General features: G+C 47.3%; 1 protein-coding gene across 2 annotated transcripts in view; it reads left to right on the top strand.

Annotated features, from left to right (window-relative positions):
- Positions 1-17,947, top strand: part of LOC134068495 (receptor-type tyrosine-protein phosphatase S-like) — a 79,129-nt gene extending 61,182 nt beyond the window's left edge. The window contains exons 17-34 of one of the 2 annotated variants that reach the window (XM_062524155.1): positions 878-972; positions 1,176-1,423; positions 2,712-2,796; positions 4,191-4,406; positions 5,252-5,409; positions 6,317-6,429; positions 7,533-7,630; positions 8,126-8,249; positions 8,609-8,784; positions 9,635-9,754; positions 10,322-10,476; positions 10,873-11,158; positions 11,874-12,052; positions 13,356-13,482; positions 13,737-13,862; positions 14,180-14,334; positions 14,821-14,956; positions 15,201-17,947. In XM_062524155.1, the coding sequence (XP_062380139.1) occupies positions 878-972; positions 1,176-1,423; positions 2,712-2,796; positions 4,191-4,406; positions 5,252-5,409; positions 6,317-6,429; positions 7,533-7,630; positions 8,126-8,249; positions 8,609-8,784; positions 9,635-9,754; positions 10,322-10,476; positions 10,873-11,158; positions 11,874-12,052; positions 13,356-13,482; positions 13,737-13,862; positions 14,180-14,334; positions 14,821-14,956; positions 15,201-15,269 (2,666 nt within the window). In that variant the 3' untranslated portion in view covers positions 15,270-17,947. Of the gene's footprint in view, positions 1-877; positions 973-1,169; positions 1,424-2,711; positions 2,797-4,190; positions 4,407-5,251; positions 5,410-6,316; positions 6,430-7,532; positions 7,631-8,125; positions 8,250-8,608; positions 8,785-9,634; positions 9,755-10,321; positions 10,477-10,872; positions 11,159-11,873; positions 12,053-13,355; positions 13,483-13,736; positions 13,863-14,179; positions 14,335-14,820; positions 14,957-15,200 lie in introns of both variants that reach the window. The other variant, XM_062524147.1, reaches the window with a different exon arrangement.
- The last annotated feature ends 760 nt before the right edge of the window (positions 17,948-18,707 follow it).

Genomic DNA, 18,707 nt, shown 5'->3' with positions numbered 1-18,707 from the left:
GCATCTACACACACACACACACACACACACACACACACACACACACACACACACACACACACACACACACAGGATGGGTGGCTGTGACGTGTGACACACTCCCATGAGGCGGTGCCCTGAGGCCGAGCTCCTCTGAGGTAGGTGAGGCTTAGTCCAGTCCAGTCCAGTTCAGTGCGCCTGGGGACCCTACAGGTGGGTACTGACAGGTAGGCTCTCCTCACACCGCCGCTCTCCTGCCCATTTCCAGCTTTGGTCTGGGAATTGGCCTTGTTTATTTTCGCTGGCACTTCCCTGCAACTGACACACACACACACACACACACACACGCACACACAAATGCACACACACTCGAGTACCACACACTCTCACACCCTTTTTCATGATGTTGAGGCACACCTGATTTTTTTTTCTCATTTCCCCTAAAACACTTCACTTCTGTGTGACCATGAGTGTTTGTGTGTGTGTGTGTGTGTGTACGTGTGTGTGCCCGTCTCTACGTGCATTGTTTCCGTGTGTTTGTTGCCCCTTCAAAACCCATTTTCAGTAACACCTTCCGTAATAGACGGGGCTGAACTGGGTCAGATCTCTCTGGAGCTGAGCGCCGGCCCCAGCAGTGGCATACGTGCCGCTCTGGCATCCATCTCCACGCCAGCACCTGTCAGCCCCGCGTCTTATATAACCCTCCTGTTGCGCCCCCAGCAAACGCCCACCCCCTGACGCCCGGGCTCCACCTGGGGGGAGAAGAAGCCGACGCGCCGACGTCGTCGTTAACCCCTTCCTCTCCTTCCAGAGCCCACTGCTGCTGCCACGTTTGGTCACTGACGGCCGACGGTGTCGGGGCGCGACAGTGACAAGCCGTTTGTTTTGTTCTTTGCAGATGTCCCGAGGAATTTTTCGGTGAACCTGGCGACAAAGACGAGTGTGCTGTTGACGTGGGAGTTTCCAGAGAGCAGCTCGCCGTACCGCTTTACTGTGAGTGATTTACAACCGCAGTCGCGCTCCCCGCATTCATTTACTGTTTGTTAGCATCCTGTAGGAGAACTCATGAATATATGGATGTCGTTTTTCTCTCTCTCTGTCTCTCTCTCTCTCTCTCTCTTTCTGTCTCTCTCTCTGTGTGTGTGTGTTTGTGTGTGTGTGTGTGTGCTTCCTTTTCTCTCCTCGTTCAGGTGGAGTACAACAGAAACAGGATGGAGGTGGATGCCCGTCAGAGGAAGGCTGTGATCGCCAACCTGGAGCCCAACACCAGCTACGACTTCAAGATCACCAGCCCCGAAGGCAACATGGGGGGCTTGAGGCACCGCATCCCCGCCCGCACCTCCCCCCCCATCCACATCAGACGGCCCGAGGTGGACCGCAGCCGCGAGACCGAGACCACCATCACCATCATACTGCCCCCGATGGACACCCAGAGTAACATCAGGTACAGAGACATAACTGCAGAGAACATAATAAAGACTCCCATGAAAAGAGTCCACTGCACACACACACACACACACACACACACACACACAGGCGCACACACACACACACACACACACACACACACACACATAAACACTCACACACACACACACACACACACACATGAAGAATGCACACACTCACACACCCACACACATACATTCAGGAAGAGGATTATATGTAAAGCATAATAGCTCCTGATGTGTTCCAATATACAAACATAAAGGATCAGGCAGAGGCACTCAAAGCCGAGTGGTTGCCTTGCCTACTCTGTTGGGACATATCCCACTTTTAACACAGGTGCCAGATAGCAGTGTGGTCCTCTAAAGATGTTCTACTTCCTTTTTATAAATCTATAAGTAGTGCTATATCTTTGTGTTTAATTTAGCCATTTTTGTTACTTACGGCTGACAAGGATATTAAGGCTTTTTATAGTGTAATAATAGCTAGAAAAGTGATTTCCCTAGCTATTGGCTACAGCACTCCCGCTACACTGTCTAATGATTTATGCTACATTGATTTAAAGCTTAACAGTGCCAAACCCATAGACAGATATTTTCTCTGTTTTTTTTTCTCTTACTGCTAATGCAGTTATAGTTGTCCTATTTAAATGACACAACAATCCATCATCTGCCAGTTGTATTGAACATGACAGATGATTTACATCACTGTCCATTTTTAAGTTCATTTTCACAAACATCAGTGCTGCATCATTAACTTGTGCTTTGTTGACACAATTAGTAATGTGTCACATTCATTTGCACAGTTAAGACAATCCATCATGTTAGATGATAGGATTCAATTTGGAGACTTAAGTTACCATTTGCAATAGCTATTTCTTGAACTTACGCTTTGTGTCTATTTCTAAATTGTAAAATGTATTTTGTTTTTTGTTTATTTTTTATTTATTTACGTATTAATTTATTTTTGATGTGTCTTTGGCACAGCATGAGCCAGACTACGCCGCTCACAGAACTGAAGCATTCCGTTCACAGAGCATCTGCTGCGACAATTAGCTGCCACTATAATCTATGGAACTACGAAAAAAATGAGACCGGTCTTCTAAAAATATTTTTACACTTCACAAACGGAGTGCCTCGGTTACGTGCCCGGTGTAGTCTTCCTGTTAGACTGTCATTTTAGTGTCATTTTCAGGCAGTCACTGTTACTGTAGTAGTTACTGCAGATCTCTCCAGTGTGTCGCCGGCTAGGAAGCATTTAAAGGCAACCGTTTGTTGTGCTCACAGGAACATCTATGTGGTGGTAGTTCCTCTCAAGAGAGCTCGCGGAAGATTCCGACTCAAGAGTCCCGATGACATGGACCTGGAGGAGGTGAGTGCCATGGCAACAGTTGCCATAGAGCTGGAGTGTAGGTGTGGGCTTCATGGTTGGCTTCTCAGGAGAAATCTTGGAGGATCGTAGTGAGATAGACGCCGGTGTATCCGAGGGAGCGTAAACAGCTCTTTCAGACATCGGCTTTGCTCTCAGTCAGGCAGGCAGGTTGCTGCTCCAGACAGCATGTCCCACAGCAAAGTGTTAAAGTGTGTCAGTTAAAGTGGTTTAATGGAACAGGATCTCAGGGCTTTTTACACAGTCTCAGCAGGTAATATATCAGGGTAATGCCGAGGTGTGAAAACTGACTTCACACGCATGCTGTACACAAGACGTAAATCAATGCTTATTCTGTTCAGATCGACCTGTGACAATTTCCCTGCTCTCAACGGACAAGAAATACATGCAAATTGTGGCGCATTACTCTCCTTCTCTCGTTCCTTCTCATTCCTTTCTTTTTCTCTCTCTCTCTCTCTCTCGTCCTGCCTCTCTTCCTCTCTTTTTTTTCTCTCTCTGCTCATTACCCTGTGGATTCAGCTCCCCGTTAGTGACCCAGCATGTAATGCTGTGTTCATTATTGACTCGGCCCTTTTCTACATTTCGTCAGGAGGCGCTAATCAGGAGCTGTGTGTTTGCCGCGCGTGTGTCTGTGCGCGCGCTCTCTCACCTCAGCCTGCTCTTCTCCGCTCCTCTCTGCTCCCCACGCTAATGATCAGATTCTGAACAGAGACATGTCTGCGTAATGACACGTCTCACAGATAGGCCTCACTCCCCATTTGCTCCTTGCTTTTGGATGTGAACTGGGTTGGTTTTTCAACCGCTTGTCAAAGTCTTTATTACCGCGGCCCTTGTGGACATCATCCACATAACGTCCATAGTGTGAACCGTCGGGGTTGATGAGTGATGTGTATATCTAGAGACAGCAAATTGGATCAAGCTAGCACTGAGTTAGATAGAAAGTTATAGAAACTCTACAAAGTTGAGTGAGCAACAAATAGTTCGAACAGTCTTCACACCACTTCTACACGACAAGCGTTTATTTTCTGTATTTATGTTGGAAACAAATCTCCACTGAGAAGAGCAGCTGAGATATCCATCTCTTTACCAACCTGAGGTTTCTCCATCAACTATTATGAAATGTGTAGACAGTGGATGGTGTGGGCAAGTGTGAAGGTTTTGCGAGATCAAAATGAAGCTATGAATGCTACTCTACCAGTGAAGCCGTGGATTCCCGGGAATTCCAAGCGTATTCACATTCAGCTCTTTGCTTGATCTTAATCTAACCGTGACTGCCCAGGGTTTTCTAAGAAATAAAACAGGTATGTCAGGTGTGACTTACTTGACGTGTGACTGTTGCCATGTGAACCGACGTGCCGTTGTGTGTCTGCCCTCAGCTGCTGAAGGACATCAGCCAGAAGCAGCTGGACCCGCGCCAGCGGCAGGTGGACCTGCGGAGGGCCTACATCACGGCGCGCTTCTCCCCCGCCACCCTGCCCGCCTTCTTCACCCTGGGGGACCAGCTGGAGTACGGCGGCTTCGAGAACCGCGCCCTGGAGGCCGGCCAGGAGTACGTCTTCTTCATCCTGGCAGAGCTCAACGACACCACTGGGGTAAGAGAGGGAGGGGAGGGGAGCGCCCACCAGAGACACACACGCATGCTACAGTACAGTGCATCTCACTCAGCCCTTTTCTGTTGACAGCAGCAAATTGAGTTAGATAAGGGAGAGGGACAAGACAAGGGGCAAAGAAGCGAGCATGTTTATTTCCAGTAAGCAGAAGCGTAAGCAAATTAGATAAGAGCAGGTTGATGACAACGCTGTTTATATTGGAGACGCGGAGTCAAATTGGGGGGGGATTTGATGTCATTGATAGGAGCTCCGACCAGATTGGTGCAAAAACAGACATGTTGGTTAATTAGGAGGACAACTTGGGCTGCTGATCCAACAGTTTATGCTGCACTGTAGCAGCACATCCATGCACAAGGTTTAATGAACTGGATGTCAGAGCATCATCTGAGGCCTGAACGTTTATTTTAAAGCAACACTAAAGAGTTTTTTGTACCTTCAAATAATGTTCCCATAATCATTTCAGTGGTTTATCAACTCGTAACAGGGTGAACGGCACTTTTGCATTTGGTTTGTGGCCCTCTATCGGCTATAACCGCTTGTAAGTTTTACAGATCGGGTAGCGGTTCTGTAGTATGATGGAATGAGGCATAAGAAACTACAAATTTGACGTGCTTCAATGTCGCAATAATCATACTTTCATAAAATCATGCCACATACTCTACCTTGTCTGTGGACATCGTTATTTGCTGGATAATAAAATAGCGTTCGTTTTGACAGAGGAAAAGTGCTTTAGTGTTGCCTTAAAGCCTCCTGTATTGTCTAATGCTTAGAGAGGCCATGCCATGTTAATTAGTGTTGGGCATTGTGCTCTGCCTTCTTGCCTTCAGAAGATGTTTGTGGCCAGTGAATATTCCGAGCACGTGATGGCGCCGGACTCGGACCCTCAGCCGCTGGACGCCGGCGACGGACTCATCTGGGTGGTGGGCCCCGTCCTGGCCGTGGTCTTCATCATCTGCATCGTCATCGCCATCCTCCTCTACAAGAAGTGAGTGCAGGGAAATGGACGCAGCAGTGCAGTGCAGTCACTCACTGTCACTCAAGAGCACTGGAGACTGCTGGCCGGGGGAATTGAGAGGGCCCAGGCAGATTGGAGCGCCGTGTGTGGCATTGTTTGTCCCCTCTTATTCCCCTTGTATAAAATATATGGGCAGGAACAATTAATATTGCCCAAGGAGCTCAGTGCCCCTACTGTGTCTCGGCTGGCGGCCATTTTGGAGTGAGCGTGTCTCTGCATAAGAGATTTCTTTCAGCCAAATTGATGGTGTGACCTTGGTGTAAGAGCAGGCATTGCAGCGGGATGTATCAGCCTCTTGTTGGCAGATAAATCCGCCCTTGGGCCTGATATTTCCTGGCCCCCCCCTCTCCATTTAGCCCGGAACACTGTTGTCCCCTGGAGGGTTAGCGTTAAACTGTCCCCAATGAAGAGTGCTGCTATCTGCAACGGGGGTGTCATGTAGCCTGTGCATACAAATGCAAAATATTGATCTCTCTTTCTCTCTTCTGCGTTTTTTTTTCTCTCTCTGGTCATCCTTCACCCCCCTCCCCTCTTCTCACTCTATCTTTCACTCCTCTCTGTGCCTCCCACTCTTTGGTGTCTGGTCTGTCTCTCTCTTTCGCTCATTTTTTATTTACACCTTCCTCCTCTGCCTCCGCTTTTTCCTGGAGCAGCAAGCCTGACAGGTAAGACACTATAAAATGGCCTCCAATTAGTAATTAGGGATTATAGCTGCTCACTGTTTTTTTTTTTTCGAGACATCACACAGATTTAAGACTTCAAATGTAGACACTTCTATTCATAGACTGCTTTGTAATTATCAGAGAGTCAGTGCGGTGTTTTTTATTTCTGTAGATTCTTTATGTCAGAATGGATGTTTTGCTCTGTGTTGTATTAGCAAACGAAAGGATTCAGAGCCCGGCACCAAGTGCTTGCTGAACAATGCTGAGATGATGGCGCACCACCCTACAGATCCAGTAGAGATGAGGCGCATCAACTTTCAGACTCCAGGCATGTTTACACACACACACACACACACACACACACACACACACACACACAAATAAACACACATATAAACACAAACACATAAACACACACACACACACATGCACACACACACACACACACGCACACACACACACGCACACACACATACACACACACATAAACAGACACACACACACAAACAGACACACACACACACACACACACACACACACACAGAAACACACACACACACACGCACACTCTCTCTCACTCATGTGCCCTACATATACATACTGTACATGGAAAGGATGCGTGACCTTGTAGCCCCAAGAAACATGTCAGAGAAAATGAAGTGCGACCTTTCAGGTCAGCTGGCCCCCCTTCACCAGCCCGTAGCCCCCCCGAGAGAAAAGCGCTGAGGCACACAGCTGAAGCCGCGGCGCTAGCAGGACGGCCGTCGCTTTGCCTTAGTTATGAAGGGCTGACCTTTATTGTCTCCCCTCCGCCATTAATTAATACCTCGCAGAGGCGCGCTATTGTGCAGTGGGCAGGGCCGGGCCGTGGCTAGCGGGCGGGCGTGTCACAGCGGCTCAGCGCGCTAGTGGTCCGCCGCGTCCGCGGGAGGGCAGCAATTACGGCGGCCTCAAGCCGAGGCCGGCTGACGTCATTTAGCACGGAACAGGCGGCGGCCTCGTCTGGCGGAGGCGCCCTGCTCCAGCCGCGCTCAACCCCCCCCCCCCTCCCCCGCCCGCTCCGTCCACGGGCCGGCGAATCAAAGGGACGCCTGCCTGGCGGGTGGGCAGTCATTACTATGAGTCACAAAAATGTGCACGATCACACCTGCCCGCAGTCTAAATCTGTGGGCAGAGACGGCGGAGAGAAATAAATAAAGAAGGATCCCACCCACCGCGCAGGCAAAGCACCGGGCTCTCTCCGCTCCTCTGACTAACGCAGATGTTTCTCATGACTGTGCTCCACTCAAGGGTGTTTTCTCTCCCGCTTTTGTTTAAGGCGGGAGGTTGGCCTTTAAATGACTCCCCCCTCTCCCTCCTCCATCCTCCCCGTCCCCCCTCCCTCTTTCCCTGGAATGACCTTTGCGTCCGCTCCCCTTGCCCCCTTCACAGGTATGATGAGTCACCCCCCCATCCCCATCTCCGACCTGGCAGAGCACACAGAGCTGCTGAAGGCCAACGACAACCTCCGGCTCTCCCAGGAGTACGAGGTGAGTAAGCGCGAGGATGGCCGGGGGCAAAGTCACCTTGAGCCGCAGCCGAGCGCTCTCTCTCTCTCTCTCTCTCTCTCTCTCTCTCTCTCTCTCTCTCTCTCCATCTCTCTCTCTCTCTCTCTCTACCAGCGCGCTGTCCGCTCGACGGCAGCCGCCGCTAATCCAGCCTTAATTAGCCCCGCTGAAGAATCGCGCTCGCGGCGCATGCTAAGGAATGCTATATTTTTATTGATCTTAATACTACTTTATGTCAGTGCAAAATACTGATCCGCCGTAATCCTGAAATAATAGTCTCTTTGGTGGTTTCTATTAGGGAAGGAATAAATGTCGGCGTGCTGAAAGATGATTTAGCATTGTAGCAACGGGAATCCTTTTTTCGCTTTCCTGCTTGTGTCTCTCTGACCAGCCTGAAAGGCACACGCTGTGAAAGGTCACGGACCTCCAGATTTGGGTTTTATGAACTCCCGTCTCTCTCTCTCTTGATTACTCCAGTCGGTCGATCCTGGCCAGCAGTTCACCTGGGAGCACTCCAACCTGGAGGTCAACAAGCCCAAGAACCGCTACGCCAACGTCATCGCGTACGACCACACGCGAGTCGTCCTGGTGCCCATTGAAGGTGAGTCTGGGGTCCAGCTGACCAGGCTCCAGCCGGCCCGCCCATCAGCTGGCTCTCTCGCTCTCCAATAATCAATGCTCGTCTGAAGGCACGGCGACTCCGATTGCATCTATTGAGTTGAATGGTGCCATCAGCTCCACAAAGAAATCCCTCGAGCACCAAATAATCCTAAGCAATGACTCTCTAATCATCCATGTACATGCGAGAATACATTAACGTATATACCGCTACTCAATATTATGTTATATGTATGATAATTATATAAGCAATTATTTTCTGATGAAACAGAATTATTCATGACTAAGTATTATTAGCCACTTTATTTACAGCATATGTTCCACGGTGTTGTTTCTCTTCAGGCATTATGGGAAGTGATTACATCAACGCTAATTACGTCGATGGCTACCGTAAGCAGAACGCCTACATCGCCACGCAGGGGCCGCTGCCCGAGAGCTTCGGCGACTTCTGGAGGATGGTGTGGGAGCAGCGGGCGGCGTCGGTGGTCATGATGACCAGGCTGGAGGAGAAGTCACGGGTGAGGCCCTGGCTCAGCTGACCCGCCCCTCACTCAGACACAACCGCAGCTCTGAGCTGTAATAACAGTGATCATCACAGCGGCCCTCACAGTGGAGGGGAAAAGCAGAGCTTGTAATTCAGGGGGTGGTGTAGGTGGGGGCTAGCCTGGGTGTTCCCATGCTGCCTTGCGCGCGGTTTGATTCACGCTGCTAAGGCAGTCTGGGAACTACCGTCCTAATTTTTGCCTGAGATAGGGGACCAATCACCAGAACAGGGGGGAAAGCAAGACGATGATGAGCTATGCACAGACGCATTTGATAGACAGCCGTGGTGCCCAATGAACGGATCTGGGCATTTTTTTCAAATACGAGAAAATGAACGTTTGGTTGCCAGACCACGTCTCATTAGAGAAGTGGTAGGCGCTAGCCAGGCTAGGTCGGGGCTGCCTCCACCCAAACTAACAGGCCCTTTCTCTCAGACCCATACATATGACTAGGGAATGGGGACGAGATAGACATACAGTTGTGGCCAGTTTTTACTGTACGTTTTGCATTTTAATTTTCTTTAGCGTTATGTTTAGTACATTCATTCATTCAACCTTTATTTATTCTCGGAGTGTCATTGAGTACATGTCTAGCTCCTCTTTGTCTTTATATTTTCATTTTGCTTTTATTTATGTAGAGCACATTTAATGGACTACTGTATGTGTATGAAATGTGTCCACCTTGCCTTTGTTTTGGTCATCATGTAGTGAGTGCTAAATGTGATGTGATTGGAGGAGGAGGATGATGATGACGAAGGTGACTTTGAGAAAGTAAGCGGTGATTTTATGATGATGGGTTTATGATGGTTATGGTTTTTATTTGTAGATTAAGTGTGACCAGTACTGGCCCAGTCGTGGAACAGACACCTACGGAATGATTCAGGTCACTCTGCTGGACACTATGGAGCTGGCCACCTTCTGTGTGCGCACGTTCTCTCTGCACAAGGTACCTGTGCCTACTGTACGTACACACGTCTCACTTCCTCTCTGACTGTTTATCTCGACTCTACTCTCTCCTGCTGTCTTCTCCTGATCCGTGCCTGCGCTTCAGCATATCTTTGTCAGCACTTCCTTAGCCGCACACACACGCACGCACACACGCACGCACACACACACACAGAGAGACACTCAGACACACACACACACACACACACACACACAGACATAAACACAAACATAAACACACACACACACACACACACACAAACACTCAGACACTCACACCCACAGGCAACATTAGCCTCTAGCTGTGGCTTTAAACGGAGGTCTAATGCACTACTTGAAATGTCGGCATAATGTTTTCATTGACAGCATCTGACATAAGTCAAACCCAGACCCATGACCTAGAGCACACATTGAAATCAGCATGGATGGCATGCTGCCTAAATGGATTATTGTGCTTTACAATAATCCGACACAATGATTTTGCCCTGATCTGCAAATCCATCTGTCATACAATGGCCGGCGGCAAGTGACGGCCACTTTGTGGCTTCTCTCTCCCCACCCTTCGCAGAACGGCACCAACGAGAGGAGAGAGGTTCGTCAGTTCCAGTTTACCGCCTGGCCCGACCACGGGGTGCCCGAGTACCCGACCCCGTTCCTGGCCTTCCTCAGGAGGGTGAAGGCGTGCAACCCTCCAGATGCCGGCCCTGTGGTCGTCCACTGCAGGTCAGTGGGTCTATGTGAAACACTCCAGCCTCCTGTCCCTGGGAGATTAGGAGGGGAATGTTTTACACACAGTTTAGTGATTTGAAAGTCCATCCTTTGGAGTCAGGATTAGGGCCAGTGGCATTCCATTCAAAATCAACTTAATCCCCGCAGCCAGTACATGTCATTGTATCCCTCTGCACTGTATTTGTCTAATCCAAACATCTCCTTTAAAATCATTTAAAATACTATCAAGTGAATCAGGAAATTGTATTGTAATCACGGATGAGTGTATTAAAATGTAAAAAGCGCTCTAAAAACATGGGGAGAACTTTGCCCGTGGAACTGATATTGAACGACGGCCGGTCTCGGCTCTCTCTCCGCTCTCTCTCCTCTCCGCTCCGCTCCGCTCTCCAGCGCCGGCGTGGGGCGGACCGGCTGCTTCATCGTCATCGACGCCATGCTGGAGCGGATCAAGCACGAGCGCACGGTGGACGTGTACGGCCACGTGACCCTGATGCGCTCGCAGCGCAACTACATGGTGCAGACGGAGGACCAGTACGGCTTCATCCACGAGGCGCTGCTGGAGGCCGTCACCTGCGGCAACACGGAGGTGGCCGCGCGCTCCCTCTACTCCTACATCCAGAAGCTGGAGCAGGTGGAGGCCGGCGAGCACGTCACGGGCATGGAGCTGGAGTTCAAGGTGCGCCCGCACATGCACACACACACACACACACACACACTCAGAACACTGCCCGCACATACACACACACACACACACACACACACACACACGTCACGAGCATGGAACTTGAGTTCAAGGTGCGCCCGCACATGCACACACACACACACACACACACACACTCAGAACACTATCCGCAGATACACACACACACGCTCAGAGCACTGCCCACAGATATACACACACACACTCACTATCCACAGATACACACCCACACTCAGAAAACTACCCCCAGATACACACCCACACTCAGAACACTGCCCGCAGATACACACACAGGAAACTATCCACAGATACACACACACACACACACTCAGTAAACTATCCACAGATACACACTCACATTCAGGAAACTATCCACAGATACACACCCACACTCAGGAAACTATCCACAGGGAGATTTTTTACAGTTTTCTAGTTAAACAACTGAGGCTGGAGATAGGAACATTACCAACAGACAAAATATTTTTGTTTCCATGTAAAATAATTTTAACAATCATGTTATATAATCATGCTACCTGAAAATATGTACAGTATATCTACTGACGAAGCAGTTGAAAATGAGAGCACTCTGCTGTCCACTCCAAAGAGGCCAGGCGTGATTAATGCATCTCTACAGTAAGTTCTAGGTGTCCCTCAGTCTGCTTGACCGCCTTGTCCTGCTTGTTCTCCTCAGCGCTTGGCCAACACGAAAGCTCACACGTCCAGGTTCGTCAGTGCCAATCTCCCGTGCAACAAGTTCAAGAACCGCCTGGTCAACATCATGCCCTATGAAACCACCCGCGTGTGCCTACAGCCGATACGTGGCCTCGAGGGCTCCGACTACATCAACGCCAGTTACATCGATGGATACAGGTGGGTTGGGTTGAGTTATGACATCGATGGATACAGGTGGGTTGGGTTGAGTTATGGCATTGATGGATACAGGTGGGTTGGGTTGAGTTATGATATGGATACAGGTGGGTTGGGTTGAGTTATGGCATCGATGGATACAGGTGGGTTGGGTTGAGTTATGATATAGATGGATACAGGTGGGTTGGGTTGAGTTATGACATCGATGGATACAGGTGGGTTGGGTTGAGTTATGGCATAGATGGATACAGGTGGGTTGGGTTGAGCTATGGCATCGATGGATACAGGTGGGTTGGGTTGAGCTATGGCATAGATGGATACAGGTGGGTTGGGTTGAGCTATGGCATCGATGGATACAGGTGGGTTGGGTTGAGTTATGATATAGATGGATACAGGTGGGTTGGGTTGAGTTATGATATAGAGGACAGGCCTCAACAGGCCTTTGTGCAGCTACTAAAGCACAACACAATAGAAAGGTCGTACGCTTGTGGAACATTTAGTGAAATATGAAGTCACCCCTCTAGATTTTAGGCAAAAAAAATGTAGGAAGGGGAGGCAGTAGGCTGTGTGGGATGTGTATTGTTCACGGTGTATGCTGTGTATTCTGTGTGGGGTGGGCCTGTGTAGGTTGTGTATGCTGTGTATGCTGTCTGTGCTTTGTGAAGTGGGCCTGTGTAGGCTGTGTATGCTGTGTAGCCTGTGTGTGCTGTGTATGCTGTGTGCAGTGGGCCTGTGTGGGCTGTGTGTGCTGTCTAGGCTGTGTGTGCTGTGTGTGCTGTGTAGGCTGTTTGTGCTGTGTAGGTTGTGTGGAGTGGGCTTGTGTAGGCTGTGTGTGCTGTGTATATTGTGTGGAGTGGGCCTGTGTAGGCTGTGTGTGCTGTGCACATTGTGTGGAGTGGACCTGTATATTGTGTGTGCTGTGTAGGCTGTGCTGCTCCATGTAAGGCTGGCACCCTCGGCGGCTCTGGGGCTTCTGAAGCCTGAGATAAGAGTCCTCTAGGACAGCAGAGGTTAACTGGCAAGGGCAGCGCCACATTAAGGGAAGAGGCATGAATGGGGACAAAGTTGTGAGGCACACCTGGTGCCCGGCCAAGTTTCCACAGCATGATAAATGGCTCTGTTGGGGCCACAGCGCGCTGCTTTATTTGGGTTTATCAGCAGCTTTCTCTAATGTTGCGTTTAGGGATCACAGACACCTCAAGAAAAACCCAGCAGACACGTTCGCGCATTCCAATTGCGTTTTCAAAAGCCCACGGAGAGATGCACGTGTTGCTGAAATGAGTGCTGCTGTGTGTCTTTATCGCAGGCAACAGAGAGCCTACATCGCCACGCAAGGTCCGCTGGCTGAGACGACCGAAGACTTCTGGAGAATGTTATGGGAGCACAACTCCACTATCGTGGTGATGCTGACCAAGCTGAGGGAGATGGGCCGGGTGAGTTACTCCTGGAAAATGCAGCAAATCTGATGCAAAATTCAATATTTAAGACACAAAGCGATTCTGGAAAATGTCACTTACACAAACCAAAAACCTAGATGTTTGAATTATTACTATCCATTAATGTCCATTAGTCCAATTAATGTAAGTCCATTGTCCGTTAATGTACTTTTCCGTGTCTGTGTGCATTAAAGATCTCTCTCGGCCCCGCCGGTCTTTGATGCGGTGTTTGTTTTTGTCTGACCCCACAGGAGAAGTGCCATCAGTACTGGCCGGCAGAGCGCTCGGCCCGTTACCAGTACTTTGTGGTGGACCCCATGGCTGAGTACAACATGCCGCAGTACATCCTGAGAGAGTTCAAGGTCACAGACGCCAGGGTGAGCACAGTCATCTGTCTCCATGACACACTTTCACCTTAATGATAGCCAACCCTTGCCAACCCCCAACACTAACTGCTGGACGACCACGGTTGCATTGCCAACTCTATCTGGACCAGTAAATTCACCATATTTGTCTACAGATATATATAATAAAAAGAGCAAATAAAGCAAGCAACAGGGACAGTCATAAACACCTGTTGTTCAGAGAGAAAAAAAACTCGTACACAGAAGAGAGGGGTCATTTTAGAGCACTGAGGCTGTTTTCTGTCAAAGCAGTTTGTGATCTCCAATGTTTTGACCGTCTTGTATTTCAGGATGGGCAGTCCAGGACAGTGCGACAGTTCCAATTCACAGATTGGCCTGAACAGGGAGTGCCAAAGTCTGGAGAGGGTTTCATTGATTTCATCGGGCAGGTGCACAAAACCAAGGAGCAGTTTGGACAGGATGGCCCCATCTCAGTCCACTGCAGGTCAGTGATATTGAAACATTATGACAAGTAGTAAGTGTGTGTGTGTGTGTGTGTGTGTGTGTGTGTGTGTGTGTGTGTGTGTGTGTGTGCGTGTGTGTTTGTGTGTGTGTGTGTGTGTGTCTGTCCGTCTGTCTGTCTGTCTGTCTGTCTGTGTGTGTGTGTGTCTGTCCGTCTGTCTGTCTGTCTGTCTGTCTGTCTGTGTGTGTGTCTGTCTCTCTTTGTGTGTGTGTGTGCGTACGTATGCGTGTTTATGCATGGCTAGGCCAGGCTAAGAGAGAGAAAGGTCATCGCAGGTCTTTTAGAGAACAAGCACTATTACAAGTGCCGTGGAGATATCTCTTCTATATCTTAGGAGTGGATAATGAAATGCACATTTGGTGCCATTACTCAGGGAAGTCAGTGATGCAGACAGGGCTATTAGTGTATTAGGCGCACCCCGATAATGGAGCCAGACTTTAACCGCCATCTCTCCCCCTCGTGTGGCAGTGCGGGAGTGGGCCGGACCGGCGTCTTCATCACCCTCAGTATCGTGCTGGAGAGGATGCGCTACGAAGGTGCCGTGGACATCTTCCAAACTGTCAAAATGCTGCGAACACAACGGCCCGCTATGGTGCAGACGGAGGTAAAATACTCTCTTCTCTGACAAATAATCAAAGATCATGAAATATTACGACATACGGTCTTAGCAAAGCCAGTTGTAACATTGTTTTTTAAAAACAGGTTTTCACATGTAAAGCCATAAAGAGGTCTCAGGCCATCAGGAGAGTAGTCTGTTTGGTTGATACACAGCTGTTTGGTGTGCTTGTTCATGTTTGCCTAGATATTAATTATGTAAACACTTTTCAATCTATTGTTTATCACTGCAGGATGAGTACCGCTTCTGCTACCAAGCTGGCATCGAGTACCTGGGGAGTTTTGACCATTATGCAACATAAGCGAAAGGGAGGATCGCCATCAGCTAAGGTCCCCATGGTCCACAGCACTAGAGAAAGCCACAGTAAATAATGAACTTTACCAAAAACCAATGACCGATGTCATTACAGCAAGAATGATTAGAGTCCATCATTGACATCCTTTGGAGTTTGAAGTTCAAAATAATGAAAAAACAAAAATAAAAAAAAAATTAAAAAGATTAAAAATACAAATAAAAAAGCATCAACAACACATGCACTCTCAGGAACTGCCTGGAAGGACCGCATCTGGGATGTCATGTGTCACACTGCAAACTATTACCTCAGTGTTCAAGTATCCTATCAAATGTCGTGATCAATTTTCTAAAAAAAAAAAATATTAATGGAGAGAGAAAATCTATGAAAAAAATCCTCAAAACAAGTAATTATCAATAATAATAAAAAAAAAAAACAGTTCAAAGCCTGGAAAAATTGCTGCATCTTCAATTGGAGTGACAGTGCATTCAAACTGTTTTTGCCAATGGAGTTGAATGGTTTCAGATCAGACAGACCAATCTTCCCATGACTCAGCTGACGGAGAAAACAGCTGCGGCTGCTGCGACAAGAAGAAGGACTTTGATTGTGAACCATCTGGAGAATGACAATGCCATCAGAAACACCCATAAGTAACAGTACCAATACTGAAGCAGATCTTCTACCTTCAGTGCCTCGAAGAGCAATTCAAGTTTGGAAGCATACAAGTGTCTCTGCTGAAGAACAGCGGGAGAGCATTGATGGAGTCATACGGTGGTTTCAGCATACAGTACATTACCAACATGAAAGGACGATGCTTCATTACGGTTTTGCGGATAGATCTGAAACCTGGTGTACACAAACAATCTCTCGTGATCATAAATGGAGGGGCCATTAATCTGGCCAACATGTTCCTGTGGGTAGTTTTACCATTTTAGTTTGTTTCCTTTTAATCACAACATGCTGCTTATATTGTGTGTATGCCGCGAAGAGTTAAATGTGATGGCTTGTATAAGACCAGTTATTATAAAAACCCTCAATGGACCCACCATGGATTGACAATATCACATTGTTTTTAAATTGTTTTGTAATGGTCTGCACCCTGTAAGGATTACTGAAAAGGAAGCTCGGCGTAGTTTCCCTTTTTGACATTCCTCTATCTGCAGACTAGCCAGCAGAGGAAGAGCCCGCAGTCCTCTCCTCTCTGAAACGATCCGTTTGAAGTAAGGAAATGCACATAATCTATAGACGCACAGATCACGTCACGCTGCCTCTCAGTGACAGAGAGCCGAGACATTCAAGTGTTGAACTACTGAGACAGAGATACTAGTTGACAACATGTCATATTCTTGAGTTCCTCTCTGATCCCAAGTCTTCAAATATTTTATACAATTATATTAGGAGAGTGATCCTAATGGGCCAAGTGCATAAGCATATCCAAGAATTCAATTTAAGAAGATAATATATAAACACAAAGCTAATATTTTTTACCAGACTGAAATAGATCCTTTTTATTTTCAGTGAAATCTGGAAAAAAACATTTCAGTCACTTTTAGTTTGCACAGTTTTGATCCATAGGTAGCACAAAACGTGTGGAACTCGTACAGACATTTTAGCACAAGCTGTTGAAGGAGGCCAGTGGGGGTGAGTTGTGTAGGTCCAAAAGAGACTAAAATGAGCCTTATTGTTGTTGTCAAATATTTAACCAATATTATTTTTATTATTTTTGTTAATATTATGCTTGAATTTTTTATTCATTTATTTATTTATATTGCGTTTTGGACTACTTATATGAATATAACCTAATGAAATGTTGTGTAGTTGACAAGCAAATGTTACTGTACGAGGTTAAAATGTACAGCGTTGTAATCTGTAGCCCTCTGGAGTTTTTGATATTATTGATATTATCATTATTATTATTCTCATCGTGCTCTAAACTTTGACCACTGAATTCTAAACCTTGGGTGTCTGATGATGGTAAAGAGCACAGGAGGCAGAAAGACACTGTCACAATCGCCGATGGCAGCCTCGTCCGTCTAGAAGCACATACACTGTCCAAAAGCCCAGAATTAATTCTCTTTTAATCATTCAATTGTTCATTCAATTAGCTGTTAATTATTCACTTGGGTGACTGCATTTTTGGCAGTGAATGCACAAAGGACATAGCATAATAAATGTTATTATTCTGCTGTGTCATCTTTCCTGCGAGCACAGTGAGTTCTCTGTCATTCTTACCCGGAGAGGAGAGAAGGTGATTTTTTTTATTAATTAAAATTGAGCAGCATGCCCAAGGATAACACAACTCACGTCAAAAAAAAGAAAGAAAGAAAGAAAAAAAAAGCAAAGCAAGGCTGGTGTGCACACAATCCATAATGGCCATAATGCCAATACAGGAGGGATTCTCACAGGAGTTTGGAAACAAATGGCACAAAACACCCCCCAAAATGAGTCTTTAATGTGGCCTACTGAAAAAAACACACATTTCTAAGCGCACACTTCAACAGAGGACAAGGACAAACCCCAGCAGAGGTCAGTGAGGCTGCCCAAATGGTACTGAACAGTACTGTATGAGGGTCAAGTGCTACTAAGTGTTTCAACTTTCAACCTGTTACTTCAGACTCTGTTGATTGATTTAGAACCATGTATGTAGATATGTTGACTTTGTATTAAAACAGGATAACTGAATATAACGTAAACAGATGCCTGATGTGTTCCTTCTTTTGTCCAAAGCCGATCCATCTATGCACACACTCATGTACATATACAGAACACTGCAGACTGTAGTGTTCACTCTTCAGCATTCTGCTGAATCCTGTGTGCATTCTGTGCCAGGCCCAGTGAGGTCGCCTCAATGCATCTGAGTAATTAGCCATTAGGAATCCAAGAAAAGGCTTCTGTGAATTCATATCCCGGCCAACTGTTGTCACATTCATCATACTTTGATGCCACACTAGGAATGGAAAATTACGGAAGAAAGCATGCACCTCCCTTTTTTAGCCTCTAGGTGGTGTGATTAGTCTGGTTGGACTGAGTGTCTGCACTCAGATGCGTCTGCTATGTGATATTCACAGAGATCACACCATGCCCATGTTGTTGTTGTTTTTGTTAAGCTATGAGATAAGGTACCTTTGATATTCTACTTTGCACCTTGCATTTTTCCTTTTAAAAATGAAAGTGTCTATTTGACCCAATGAAATCAGGATTCCTTTTCTCAGAGTTTCAGATTTCCACCCACCAAAGCCATGTCTCTGGTAACCCAGCTGCACACACTGCCTCAAGATGAGCCTCTATTGTTCTCATGGAGAATAGTTGGGGTCCTATTTCCACCATGGCTCCATTTTCATGGGTCTTTCCTTTGAACGCATTCGGGACTTCCTCAGAACAGATATGTTCCTTATCCAGAATTTCCTCTGTTAACAGGAAATCCTTGTTATTATTGTGTATTTGATG

The sequence above is a fragment of the Sardina pilchardus genome, chromosome 2 (assembly GCF_963854185.1).
Source record: "Sardina pilchardus chromosome 2, fSarPil1.1, whole genome shotgun sequence".
NCBI classification, from domain to species: Eukaryota; Metazoa; Chordata; class Actinopteri; order Clupeiformes; family Clupeidae; genus Sardina; species Sardina pilchardus.
The sequence above is the reverse complement of the archived record's forward strand: the minus strand, read 5'-3'. Positions and strand labels throughout refer to the sequence as shown.